The 13,671-nt window shown below is 27.5% G+C and overlaps 1 protein-coding gene across 1 annotated transcript; it reads left to right on the top strand.

The window, feature by feature from the left end:
- The first annotated feature begins 4,164 nt into the window (after nucleotides 1-4,164).
- LOC113389795 (4-coumarate--CoA ligase-like 5) lies at nucleotides 4,165-13,413 on the top strand. Its single transcript, XM_026626803.1, has 9 exons — nucleotides 4,165-4,320; nucleotides 6,018-6,225; nucleotides 6,285-6,507; nucleotides 8,343-8,471; nucleotides 8,599-8,758; nucleotides 8,854-9,010; nucleotides 9,084-9,199; nucleotides 11,841-12,068; nucleotides 13,213-13,413. Exons 1-9 carry the CDS (start codon nucleotides 4,165-4,167, stop codon nucleotides 13,411-13,413), a joined length of 1,578 nt encoding a protein of 525 aa, XP_026482588.1.
- Nucleotides 13,414-13,671: the final 258 nt, after the last annotated feature.

Below are 13,671 nucleotides of genomic sequence, written 5' to 3'. Positions count from 1 at the left end.
AAAAGTTTTTAATAAACATTTCTTTATTTAATTATTTGTTTACTGTCAACGTTTCGGAACTAGGTACGTTCCATCTTCAGACATCTGTCAAGAAACATGATCTTGATAAGATTTAAGCAAACAATATGTTTAAGAATAGAAAATAGATTTTCTTAAATAATATTATTATTATATATATTTAAGAAAAAATCTATTTTCTATTCTTAAACATATTGTTTGCTTAAATCTATCAAGATCATGTTTCTTGACAGATGTCCTGAAGATGGAACGTACCTAGTTCCGAAACGTTGACAGTAAACAAATAATTAAATAAAGAAATTGTTTATAAAAAACTTTCTTGTTTTTTATTTTGTATTATTTTTGGATTCTTGTTCGAAACTCTACAAAATTTAATCAAATAAACAATGTTTACGAAAATTTATAATAAAAAAAAATAGCTAAAATAATCAATAATTAATGTAAATCATTTAAGTATAATAAATGATAATAATAATGATTGTATAATAATATCTAATTAATAAAGTGAATAACAAAATAAATATTTTTTATAATTATGAATGTAAAACTCATCGTATATTAATTTATTTATTTATTAATTTACAAGCCGTCGGTATAATAATATAATAAGGCTCGAGTCAATATTTTACAGATTTAATATAATTTAATTAACTATTAGCTATTTTATTACTTATTTATTATTTAATATTACTATAAACTTATTTTAATTTAGTCAATGTTAATTATTTTTAAATATAACTAGTTTGTTGCAAGTATTTTTTAAAATTTAATAAGTATTTTAATAAGCTTTACAATACTTTTACAATATAATTATTTTATTTAACAAATTTTATGTTATATTATGATATTTAACAAATTTAAGTGTCTTATATTATTGTTATTATTATTATTAATTTTATCATTATCATTTTTATTATTATTGTTAAGTATTTTCACAAAATCAGTTTTTTTCTTTTACAAATTTTAGGTATTTTGATGAAAAAAAATTTTTTCACAATTTTTAAGTGTTTTTAAAATATAAGTTTTTGGTTAACTATTATTAGGTATTTTAAAAATAACAGTCATATAAAAATAATTTAAATAAATAATTTAAAATAAATAAATATGTACCTCAATAGAGAAACAAATAAGTATTTTATTAAATGAATAATTAAACCAATAGACAAATAAATACGCGAATAAAAAATAAAATATTTTTTATAAATATGAATGTAAAACTCAACGAATAAATAATTTAAAATTAATAAATATGTACCTGAATATAAAAATAAATAAATTTTTATTAAATAAATAATAATTAAACCAATAGTGTTACAAAAATTAACAAATAAATTGTTAAATAAAAAAAATAATGAGGATAATAATTAAAATTATAAGATTAAATTATAAATATTTAAAAAGTATTTCAATAAATAAATAATTTGATAAACAAATTGTTCAACAAATAAAAAGCTCCACTCTAAAATATTTTTGCTATAATTTGTTTAAAATTCAGGTGGAGCATTATTCAGAATAATTTTCATATATTTAAAATTATAAAAATTATAAATAATTATTAATAGTTTAAACAAAAATACGTGTTAAAATAATTGCGTTTCAATTTTCAAACAATATTTTTCCAAAATATTTGCTTTTTGAAATATTTGCGATTGAAATAGAAACATGTGGTCCATTTTGAGACGTAACTTGTCTTATCTGATAAAAATTGATTATATGTAATTATTTAATCCATATATATATATATATATATATATATATATATATATATATATATATATATCTGATCTTGAAATGTGGATTTTGATATGATAACAATTTTTGTTTCAAGTACTTTTGCAACATCACGCGATTTATCTAATTCACGTGCACTATTTTTTATATAAATAAAATTATTATATGTTTATGAATTTTTTTAATATTTGTATGATATAAATGTTGATATATGGAATAAAATTATAATATGTCAGGATTTTGTAAAATCTAGTATTTTGTTACAAAATTTATCCACGAAACATGAACATGTAAATTATTATTAATATATAGTATTGTCCGTTGATAAAATGATTAAAAAAATTTTAAATAAAAAAAATGATTTTTTTTTAAATTATAATTATTATATAATTATTAAGGTGTCTACAAAATATTACCTATTTTTTGTACTATTTTAAATAAAAAAAAGATTTTTTTTAAATTATAATTATCATTATATAAATTTTTAAGGTGTCTACAAATTTAGTACCAACTTGCAGTCTATTTTTTTAAATTTGAGTGTTTTTTTTTCTTTTTTTTTCTTTAAATTCGTGTTAATTTTAATTACTGACACACAAAAATATATAAAATGAGTACATGATATCAAAAAATTTAGTTCTTGAAAGTCGACGAATACTCTTGTAAATAATTTTGAAAGTCATGATTGTTCAGCAAAGTTTTTTTTAATATATAAGAAGTAGGTAATCGAGAAATAATTTGTACAGATTTACAAAACATTTGGAATAGATCATGAATATGAGAAATTTGTATAAAATTAAATAATCTACGATATTTTCATACATGGTAAGACTCTAGAACAACTCGGTATACTTTTAAATAATAATTAAAACTCGAAGAAAAACAACGGTTTGGTACTATATGTAAAAATGCCTGTATTTCTTATATCTCTTGTAACTTTTGAACTATTTCTTTAAAGTGAATAAAATATTTGTCAAATTTGTTCAAAATTGAATAATCTATAATATTTTAATATATAAAAAAACTCTGAAGCAACTCAGTATACTTTTAAATAATAATTAAAATTCGAAGAAAAAACAAGGGTTTGGTATATGAGTAAAAGTGCATTGATTTTCTATACCTCGTGTAACTTCTAAACTATTTCAATAAAGTAAAAAAAATATTTGGCAAATTTGTTCAAAATTAAATAATCTATAATATTTTCATACATAATAAGACTCTAGAACAACTCTGTATACTTTTAAATAATAATTGAAAAGTACAAAAACAAATACAGTTCGATATTATAGGTAAAAGTGCATTTTTTGAATATTTTCTGTAACTTTTGAACCACTCGCGTAATTTTGATGATGTATATCGAAAATTTATACAAAATTAAATAATCTATAATATTTCTATACATGATAAGACTTTAGAACAACTCCGTATACTTTTAAATAATAATTGAAAAGTGGAAAAATAACTACAATTTGATATTATAGGAAAAAGTGCATTTTTCTTGAATTTTTTGTTACTTTTGAACCATTCGTTTAATATTGATGATGTATATGAAAAATTTGTACAAAATTAAATAATCTATAATATTTCTATACATGATAAGACTCTACAACAACTCCGTATACTTTTAAATAATAATTGAAAAGTGCAAAAATAAATACAGTTCGATATTATAGGTAAAATAGCATGTTTCTTGAATATTTTTTGTAAGTGCATTCACTCCTTACATCTCTTGTAACTTCTAAACAACTTTATTCTTATAAAAAAATTTTATACAAAAATGTTGCAAAACCCTGTCCCTAACTAATTACTATCTCATCTATCAATTATTATATCTACAGTACAGCAAAAAAAAAATTACATAATTATCATTATAAAAGTGTTTTCTCAATGCCAAATGCTCTTAATGCCCGAAGTTCGGTCAAAGTGTCCGGTGCGTTGTGGATAAAATTTATTAAATTTATTAATAAATTATTAATAAATTGGTGGTTTATTATTTTTAAAATTTACAGTACACATCAAGGTATTTGTTTTTGTTTTTTGTTTGGTTAAATTTGGTGTTGTATAAAAGTTTTTGGTGATCAAAGTCCGGATTTAGGATTTTTTCTAAAGGTTTAAGTGTGGTATTTGTTAGTGATTTTCTATGTGAAATTATTTTATTAATAATATACATAGAACAAATTTAACAGCTTTTAAATAATTAATAAATAATATAAATTAAATACAACATTAATACAATAATGATAATTTAAGTATCTAATTAAAAAAATAATCTAGTTTTTCAATCACTAAATTATAAAAAAAAAAAAAATTCATTGTTATTTACAATTTTATCTTATTAATCCTTAAAAAAATATAAAATTATTGTATACATATGTTTAAATTAACATAAACAATTATCATTTAGAATAATTTTCAAAAATGGTTCAAGAAACCGAATGCAAATTAAATGGATCCTCAAACCCCGAGGAAACTAATGTGATTCACGGTCCAGCCGCGCCTGCCAACGAAGGTTTGAGGGGCTTTGGAGAGGAAATTTACGACAGAATAGTTTTACATGGCAACAGAGTATCCATGGTAAATATTAAAGCATATATAAAATAAAAATAATGAGCACAGTTGTAAATAAACTCTGGGAACAATAGAAACTTGGGTGGTGTGGTACTGGATGTTTTAGTATATTTTTTGGGTATAACTTCTGTAATAATTATAGCTAGTGAATGGTTTTTGTACTGGTGTATAGATAACTGAATTGTGTATGAATTTTTCTAAAACAGTTTCGTTGTACAAATACTTCTAGTTAAACAAAATCGTGTTGAAATACAAGAGATGCAAACCCAAACCTGGTGCACACATGGACCTGGTTTACACTTTGACTTACATAACTCCTGAAATATTTAATGCACAGTAAAACTTTACGAGACAAAAATAATATACGATAAACAAGCTGTAGACTACCTTAACATAATTTTGTTCCAAAACTACATTTTAAGCAACTAAATTAATTTAACCTCAAAACCATTGCATCACCATCATGATTAGCGGTTCAGAGGTGCTTGCTAACAAAAGTTTGAGGGGCTTTGGAAAGGAATTTTTGGCAAAATATAATTACATGGTGATAGGGTATACATAGTAAAAATGAAATAGATTAAATGTATAAATATGAATGCCACAGTTGTAGACAGGCTCAGAAAAAACTAAAAACTTGAGTGGTGTTGTACCTCACGCTTTTGTACATTTTTGGCCATAACTTCTGTAATAAATATAGCTGGTGAATATTTCTTAGACAAGTGTATAGATAACTAAATTGTGTACTAACGTTGGAATGACATTTTTGTAATACATACATTTGTTGTTCTATAAAATCGTGCTGAAATACGGCATAAGCAAACCCAGACCGTGTGCACGCCGTTGAGTCATAGCTGATAACAAAAGTTTGAGAAGCTTTGGAAAAAATTCTTAAAACACAAAAATTTTATATGGTGCTGAGTATTGATGGTGATGATATGAAAAATAAAAAAAATGTATATAATAGCTACAAATTCATGAAATCTCTGGGACAGTCAAAAGCTTGAGTAGTGTTGTACCTGAGGCTTTTGTATATTTTTGGGCCGTAACTTCTACAATCATTGTTGCTTATAGATAAATTTAATGTAGTTGTATGGTCGACTAAATTAGGCATAAATGTCACTAAGATACTTTTGTTTTATATACATTTGTTACTCCATAAAATCGTGTTGAAGTACAGCCTGAGCAAACCCAGTCCGTGTGCACGCGATTCAGTCGCACCTGATAACAAAAGTTTGAGAAGCTTTGGAAAAGTGTTTTATAACATAATAATTTTATATAATGCTGAATATCTCTGGTGGTAATATGAAAAATAAATAAATTTAATATAATAGCTACAAACTCATAAAAACTCTGGGACAGTCAAAAGCTTGGGTAGTGTTGTACCTGAGGTTTTTGTATATTTTTAGGCCGTAACTTCTATAATAATTGTTGCTTATTGATAAATTTAATGTAGTTGTATGGACAACTAAATTAGGCATAAATATTTCTAAGATATTTTTGTTTTACATACATCTGTTATTCCATGAAATCGTGCTCAAGCAAACCCAGACAGTGTACACCCCTGGACCTATATCCACTCCGACGCACATAACTCCTAAACCAACCAACATACAACAAAACAACTTTAGACAAAAATACAGCCAAATAAATCACCAACAAACTTTTCTAACACAATTTTATTCTAACTTGTACTATTTTCTCAGATCGACGGAGACACCGATCGCTCCACCACCTTCGACGCCCTTCGGGCACGCAGTGCAGCAATCGCTCTAGCCCTAAGGGCTCGTGGAGTGACCAACAAAGACGTCATAACTTTGGTAGAACTCACCACAGAAGACTCTTTTGCCATTGTTTTGGGGATAATTTTCTCAGGAGCCACTTTAGGGATGTTGGATGGAGCCTGGACAGTCCGTAAGTAGAAACTACTCTCTAAAAAAAGCCACAAAATCACCAGTATTTTTTGATTTTAGCAAACACTGCTAGTACCCTACTACCTTTATATAAACCAAGGGTTCTGTTTACACATGTCCAGTGTCTGGATAAGGTCAAGAAAGTCCTGAAGGACTTTCCAGAGCAATTGGGACAAACCGAGTTGGTGGTTTATGGTTACGAAAATGCAGATGAGTGCCAAGGTGCTGTCACGATTGATAAATTTGTTGCTGAGTATGATGAAAATGATGTCCAAAATTTCAAGTAAGGAAAAAAAATATACATATATTAGGGTGGTCCTTAATATAAACATTTCCGAATTTCCTTGCTCCAAAAAAAATGGTTCCAAATTGATACAAAACAATTCTCTGAAAGTTTTAGCTCTTAATATTGTCTTTCAGAGAGAGCGCTATTTCCATACAAAGTTTGATTGAATTGCGCACTATCTAAAAGACAATATTAAGAGCTAAAACTTTCAGAGAATTGTTTTTTATCAATTTAGAACCATTCGAGCCCTTGAGAGCAAAGAAATTCGAAAATGTCCATATTAAGGACCACCCTAATATATTTTTTATTATATTTCTAGATTTTCAAAGAACTTCGTCGTCTCTTATTATTTCTATTTAAATTCAATAAGAAAGATCATTATAAAATATAAAATTTCATATACAGAGAAAAGCTTCTTCAAATATTTACAGGAGTTGTAGCAATTAAATGAATTTCCTTTCTTGTTTTCTTGTTTACTCTATTTTATTTATTATTTCACAAACAAACGCAGAAAATATTTTCTAAGGATTCTTGAGAAAACACGTGTATGAAATTAACGAATGCAAATTACCTATTTAAATAATAAACTAGTGGTGTATGGCATCGTGCCTTAAGGCAAATTGCTGGAACTTCCCGTACCGTAATGAAATATTCGAGAAATTTTAAACGTTTTCAAATATATTATTACAAATACTGTAACTTTCATTATTTTCGCTATCTTGTTGTATCCGAGCAAATCAAATGTAAATCATAAATCAATTTATCTGCAGAACATTAACAATCGTCATTTCATTTCGAATTCAATTTCAAAAAAATAAGAAATTGCCTGATTTGCACAAAATTGAAAAAGTGCTCCCGTATAGCCACAGTCTAAACGCATTTGCAAATAATTCTGTGCGACATTTTCACTTATACTGTGCTTAGCTTGGCGGCATTTTCACATTTTTCAATAGTTTTCACAAAATTGGAAATGTGCTCCATCCAACATAAACAGTCTAAACGCACTTGGGTAAACATTTGTACCAGAGTGGCGCTTAGGCTGTGCTTAGCCTGGGTCATTTTTTAAATTTTTAATCCAAAATTACAAAAATATTTTTTGAAAAATAAAAACAGATGTAATAATTTTTTATCCTCAAAAGTAATTGTTTTGTCAATACAAGCAGAAAGTTTTTTTAGATAATTCAAATCGGACACGCTTAGTTCACTCAAAAACTGCCATTTTTTGCACGTTTAGCTCTGTATCTCCGAAACCGCTGGACATGTTTTTGCCAAAAACTAATCACCTCTTCTCTCAATCAATACAAATTGAATGTTTTTTAGATCATTCTAATCCGATACTCCGTTCTCTCAAAAACTCGATTTGTATTTTTTGCACTCTTTGCTCCGTATCTCCGTAACGGCCGGACCTGCCTTTGCCAAAAACTAATCAGCACATCTCCTTATCAAAAGGGATCGAATGTTTTTTAAATCATTCAAATCTGTTGATCCGTGCGCCCAAAAACGTGAACGAAAATGCGGACATACAAAACACACATCCATTTAGTTTCTGAGATATGCCCCTTAAAAATGTTCAGAAACCTTCAAAACGTCGACGAATGCAAAAAAAATTATTTCAGATTTTCAGTCATTACTATAACTACCCTACCGGAAGTTAATAGTAAACAAAAAAAAGCAAATTAGATAAATAAATCTATGTAAAAGTAGCAAAAACGTTGAACAGTAAATATATTCTCCATCAAATTTTATTACTATCCTATTATAGACCTATATACTGGGTCAATTATTAGCAATTTTTGCCTCAATTTTTTACATTTTTTTTTAAATTTCCTTAGGCCAGCAAAAGTCGAAGATACATCCAAAACTCCTCTCTTAATTTTGTGCACAAGTGGAAGTACAGGAGTTCCCAAAGGAGTTGTTCACAATCACAAAAACATCAATGACGTCATCTTGGCTGCAGGAGCGTAAGTAGATTTTTAATTTTAGATACAAAAGTCTTCCAAAAATATACTCAATTTTGAGTGGATTTGATGCACCAAAGTCTATTCTACCAATTTGAATATTTTTTGGTAATTTTGGATTTTTTCGTAGGCTGTTTCCTCAAGCCTTATCCTTGTTCACAAACGCACCATGTTACTGGACTTCAGGCATTTACATGTTCCTCATCTCTTTGTATGCAGGCAATAAAAAAATTTACACCAAAAAACCATTTAGTGAACTCAACGTACTTGGACTTGTCCAAAAATACCAGGTAAGTACATAAAAAACCTTTGGTTTTGTCACAAAATTGTAATAATATCTTTGCCTGGTGGAGTACTTTGGTTACCAATTTGGTGTTTTCCCCAGATCAACGCCCTATTTTTATCAAGTTTCCAAGTTTCACTTATAAATCAGCACGAAAAGACACCATCCTACGATTTGTCTTCGGTTTATATAGTTTTATGTGGAGGTTCAAGACTTTCCGATGGCCAAATCGCAAAGTTGCAGTCCAGGTTGCCAAGAGGTAATAGAATAATTATCATTGGTATTATTTGTTCTATATGATTTTTTTTATTTATATTTTTTTTTTTATTTAGGAGTTGTCCTGTTGGGTTATGGAATGACAGAAATGTGTGCTGGTGTTGGTCTAAATCCAAGAGACGAACCTAAAGCTGGTTCAGTTGGTAAATTGGGTTCAGGATTGTCTCTCAAGGTAAATGTTAAATAAATCAAAAAACAAAAAAATCCAAGAATCCATATGTTTAATAATCTACCATTCCTATAAATCTAAATATCATCGACAAATTCAAAATCCAAAATTTGCAAAAAGATTAAAAAAAAGCAGAAAATCAAAAAAAATCCAGCAATCCAAAATCAAGGAACTATAGGGTATGCCATCTAACATTTTTCATTTTCATTATTTTTTCAACGGTCAGCCGAGGCTTTTTTATCATTTTTGAATAAAATTATATTATATATTATATTATATTATAATAATTATTAACTAAATTAATTTCATTATTAACTGAAAGGATTCTACTTTTAAATAAAAAAAGAAACTGGAGGAAATATTCAGTAGTTTTTAAAAAAAAAAAGTTATTCGGCGGACTCTATAGTGATCCAATACAAATCCAGAGCTAAATAATTTACAAATCTAAAACTCAATAATCCAAGAAGCCAATGCTTAAAAATACACATATCTAAAACTCAGTAATAAACAAATTTAGAAATTAAGATGTGTGTAATCCAAAGAATGAAACTCCAGAGAACAAATAATCAAGAAACCACAAATTTAAGGACAACAAATACTCAAATTTAGAATTTAAAAAACCAGAAGGTCAAAAATCCAGAAAACTAAAATTTAAAAATCCAGAGAACTCAAATTTAAAAATCCAGAGAACTAAAATTTGAAAATCTAGAAAACTGAAGTTGATCCAAAGAAAAATGACCAAAAAACTACAAATTCAAAAATAAAGAAAGCTGCAATCCAAAATCAAAGAACCATTAATCCAAATATCAAGAAGCCAAAAATTTATAGATCAATGATTTACAAATCCTTAATATTAATAATCTATAATAATAATAATAATAAAACTTAATAATCCAAGAAACAAATGGAAAAATACACAAATCTAAAATTTAGTAATGAACAAATCCAAAGAGTGAAATTTGAAGAAACAAACGATCAAAAAACCACAATTTTGAAGATCAAGAATTCTAAAATTTAAAACTCAAAAAACCACAACTTTGAAGTTCAAGGAACAACAAATTCAAAGTATAAGAAGCCACAAAACCAGATTAAAAATCTGGGAATTCGAAGAATAAAAATACAGAAATCCAAAACCCATGAATTCAGAAATCCAATGCAAGGAATAAAAATTCATAAATAAAGATCTTAAGAATCTTAAATAATACTAAGTCTTAATATTTAAAGTGCAAAATTTTAAAGAATAAGAGTACAGAAATCTAAAAATTTAGAATCCAGAATTTTAGAAACCAAGAGATTAAAAATCATAATGCATTAATCCAAAAATCCAATTAACTAGAATATTAAAACTTAAAAACCCATAAATCTAAAACTCAATAATGCAGGGATTTAAAACTCAAGATTCCAATAATCATATAATCCAAAAATCCCAAACCAAATAATCTAGAAATCCAAAAGAAAAATCCTCAAATTCAAAACTATATGAAACCAAAACTCAAGAAATCTCAAATCCAAGGTCGAAACTCTAGGAATTCAATATGAAGAATCCAAAAATTCAAAGATAAAGAAAATGATAAATAAAGTTTATAAATCCAGAAATCTAGCGTTTATAAATCCAGAAATCTAAAGTTTTTAAATCCAGAAATTTCAAGTTTTAAAATCCAGAAATTTCAAGTTTTAAAATCCAGAAATTTAAAGTTTTAAAAAAATCCAGAAATCTCAAGTTCTAAAATCCAGAAATAGCAAGTTCTAAAATCCAGAAATTTCAAGGTTAAAAAATTCCAGAAATTTCAAGGTAAAAACAAATTCAGAAATCTAAAGGTTAAAACAAATTCAGAAATCTAAAGGTTAAAACAAATTCAGAAATCTAAAGGTTAAAACAAATTCAGAAATCTAAAGGTTAAAAATCCAGAAAACTCAATGTTAAAAATCCAGAAAACTCAATGTTAAAAATCCAGAAAACTCAATGTTAAAAAAATCCAGAAAACTCGATGTTGAAAACCCAGAAAACTCAAGCTTAAAAAATCCAGAAATCCGAGAACCCAGGAATCCGAGAATCCAGAAATCCGAGAATCCAGGAATCCGAGAATCCAGGAATCGAGGAATCCAAAAATTCAAAAATTTCATAATTTTAAAACCTTAGAATCTCAGAATCCAAATATTTTAGAATCCTTAAATCCTGGAAACCAAAAATCATAAAACCCTAAAATTATAGAATACAAAAATCTTAGAAAACAAAAATCTTAGAATACAAAAATCTCAGAATACAAAAATCTTAGAATACAAAAACCTTAGAAACCAAAATTCCCAGAATCCAAAAATCCCAGAAACCAAAAATCCAGGAATCTAAAAATCCTACGAACCAAAAATCCTAGAAACCAAAAATCTTAGAATCCAAAAATCTTAGAATCCAAAAATCTTAGAATCCAAAAATCTTAGAATCCAAAAATCTCAGAATCCAAAAATCTCAGAATCCAAAAATCTCAGAATCCAAAAATATCAGAATCCAAAAATCTCAAAATGCAAAAATCCTCTAAACCAAAAAATCCATAATCCAAAATAACGCAAAATCCAAAAAAAACCAACAATCCAGTACTCTCACACCTTAAACCACTTTTCAATCAACTAACCCACTATTTTCCCCCAGGTTCTGGATTTAGAAACGGGCCAACCGTTGGGCCCAAACCAAACCGGCGAGATATACATGCGTGGCCCAGTAATGTTGGGCTACTACTCCAACCAGGCGGCCACTGACGAAATCATTGACCCAAAAACCAGATGGCTCCGAACCGGAGACATTGGCCATTACGACGAGGAAGGGTACATCTTTGTTACTGATCGACTTAAGGAGATCGCCAAATATAAAGGACTCTATGTAAGGGCCAGTATATTGAGGACTAGGGAATGCAATACCGAATGTATACCGAATTACCGGTAAACCGCCCGATTTTTCGGCTGTATTTTTACCGGCATTTACCCCAAAAATACCGGTATTTTCGGTATTTTTACATAAGCGCTATTTGATACATAATACATCAAAGTTTAAATTTCTCGGAACAAATTTATCTTTAAATTCCATGATCGCATAAACAGCTATATCTCCAAGTGATTATATACGACGAACAAATGTCAAATATTATCTCAACTCGCGTCATTAAACTGAATATTTATTGCTTTCCAAAGGGCTTCATATCGTGTTACAATAAATAGAATTGGACTGATAGATAATGATGTTTGTTTCATCTTATGTAAAAATGTAACAATTTTTTAAGTGATATTTGCTCCAAAATATTTTATATCATATAGATTACTCCTGCGTAATTTTTATTTTTTTCTAACTTTATACATAATAATTATGATTATTACTAAATATTTTTGTTTCTTATTACAATTATAAAATATTATTTTTCGAAAACGTTTCGAAGTTTGAAAATACTATAGAAGCATCACATTGTTTTAAATAACAATACTCAACAATTATAGTAACTTATTATTTATCTCGACAAAGTATCCGATCTTAAATTAGTGTAGAAAATATTTCTTTTTAAAATATTGGAGACTATGCTAATTTAACACATCGGATACAGACAATACAGTTTATTATAACAAATGTAATATGATCTTTTATGAGTTTTTGGTCTTTCTTACTCATAAGTTTGTTTTTGGTGAAAAGTACACAATATACTCGATAGTGATAATGAATTAAATAAATTGCATATACTTTTATTAAATTATTATTTAAAAAAAATAAACTTATTGTTTTATTTTATTGTTTAGTTGAATATAGTTGTAGTTGTATATAAATTTTTTTAATATTTGTACTAATAACTTTGAATTTTGTTTACGTTTGTTTAAGATAATAAAAATACCGGTAAATTACCTATATTCCGGTTTTAAAATGAAAAATTACCGAAATACCGGTATTGAAAAATTCCAACGGTATTGCATTCCCTATTGTGGACTTATCTTCTATCTACAAAAATAGTGGTGAATGTTGTATTTATCTTTTATCTTTCTAGATAAATCCAAGTGACATCGAAGAAATCCTTTTAGAGCACCAAAGTGTAAAATCGGCCTGTGTAATAACTGTCCCTCATGACGAGACTTGCGATTTGGTTGTGGCCTTTGCAGAACTTAGAACTGGCCAGGAGAGCAAAATCCAGGCCGGAGATTTGGAAAAATACGTCAACGGTAAGCAAACAAATTCCAGAACAGTATGAGGTATTTTTTAACTTCCCGAAGGAGAAGTTTATGTTTTCATCAAAAAATTCGATTCGCTAATTTTATGTTTTCTCGACGTTTCAAGCCATTCTAAATCAAATGAGACCAAATTTAAGGAAAAACTATGTGTGTGTGTGAACAGACTTTTTTATTAATTTATTTTATCTTTAGATAAAGTGGAGGATTGCCAAAAACTCCGGGGTGGACTCTATCTATTAGACAAAATTCCGGCCCTCACACATGGAAAAGTGGCCCGT

The sequence above is a fragment of the Ctenocephalides felis genome, unplaced genomic scaffold, assembly GCF_003426905.1.
Source record: "Ctenocephalides felis isolate EL2017-DRISC unplaced genomic scaffold, ASM342690v1 CF-g0.4_SCAFFOLD_03573, whole genome shotgun sequence".
Taxonomy (NCBI): domain Eukaryota; kingdom Metazoa; phylum Arthropoda; class Insecta; order Siphonaptera; family Pulicidae; genus Ctenocephalides; species Ctenocephalides felis.
Note: the sequence above shows the minus strand (reverse complement) of the source record. Positions and strands in the feature narration are given on the sequence as shown.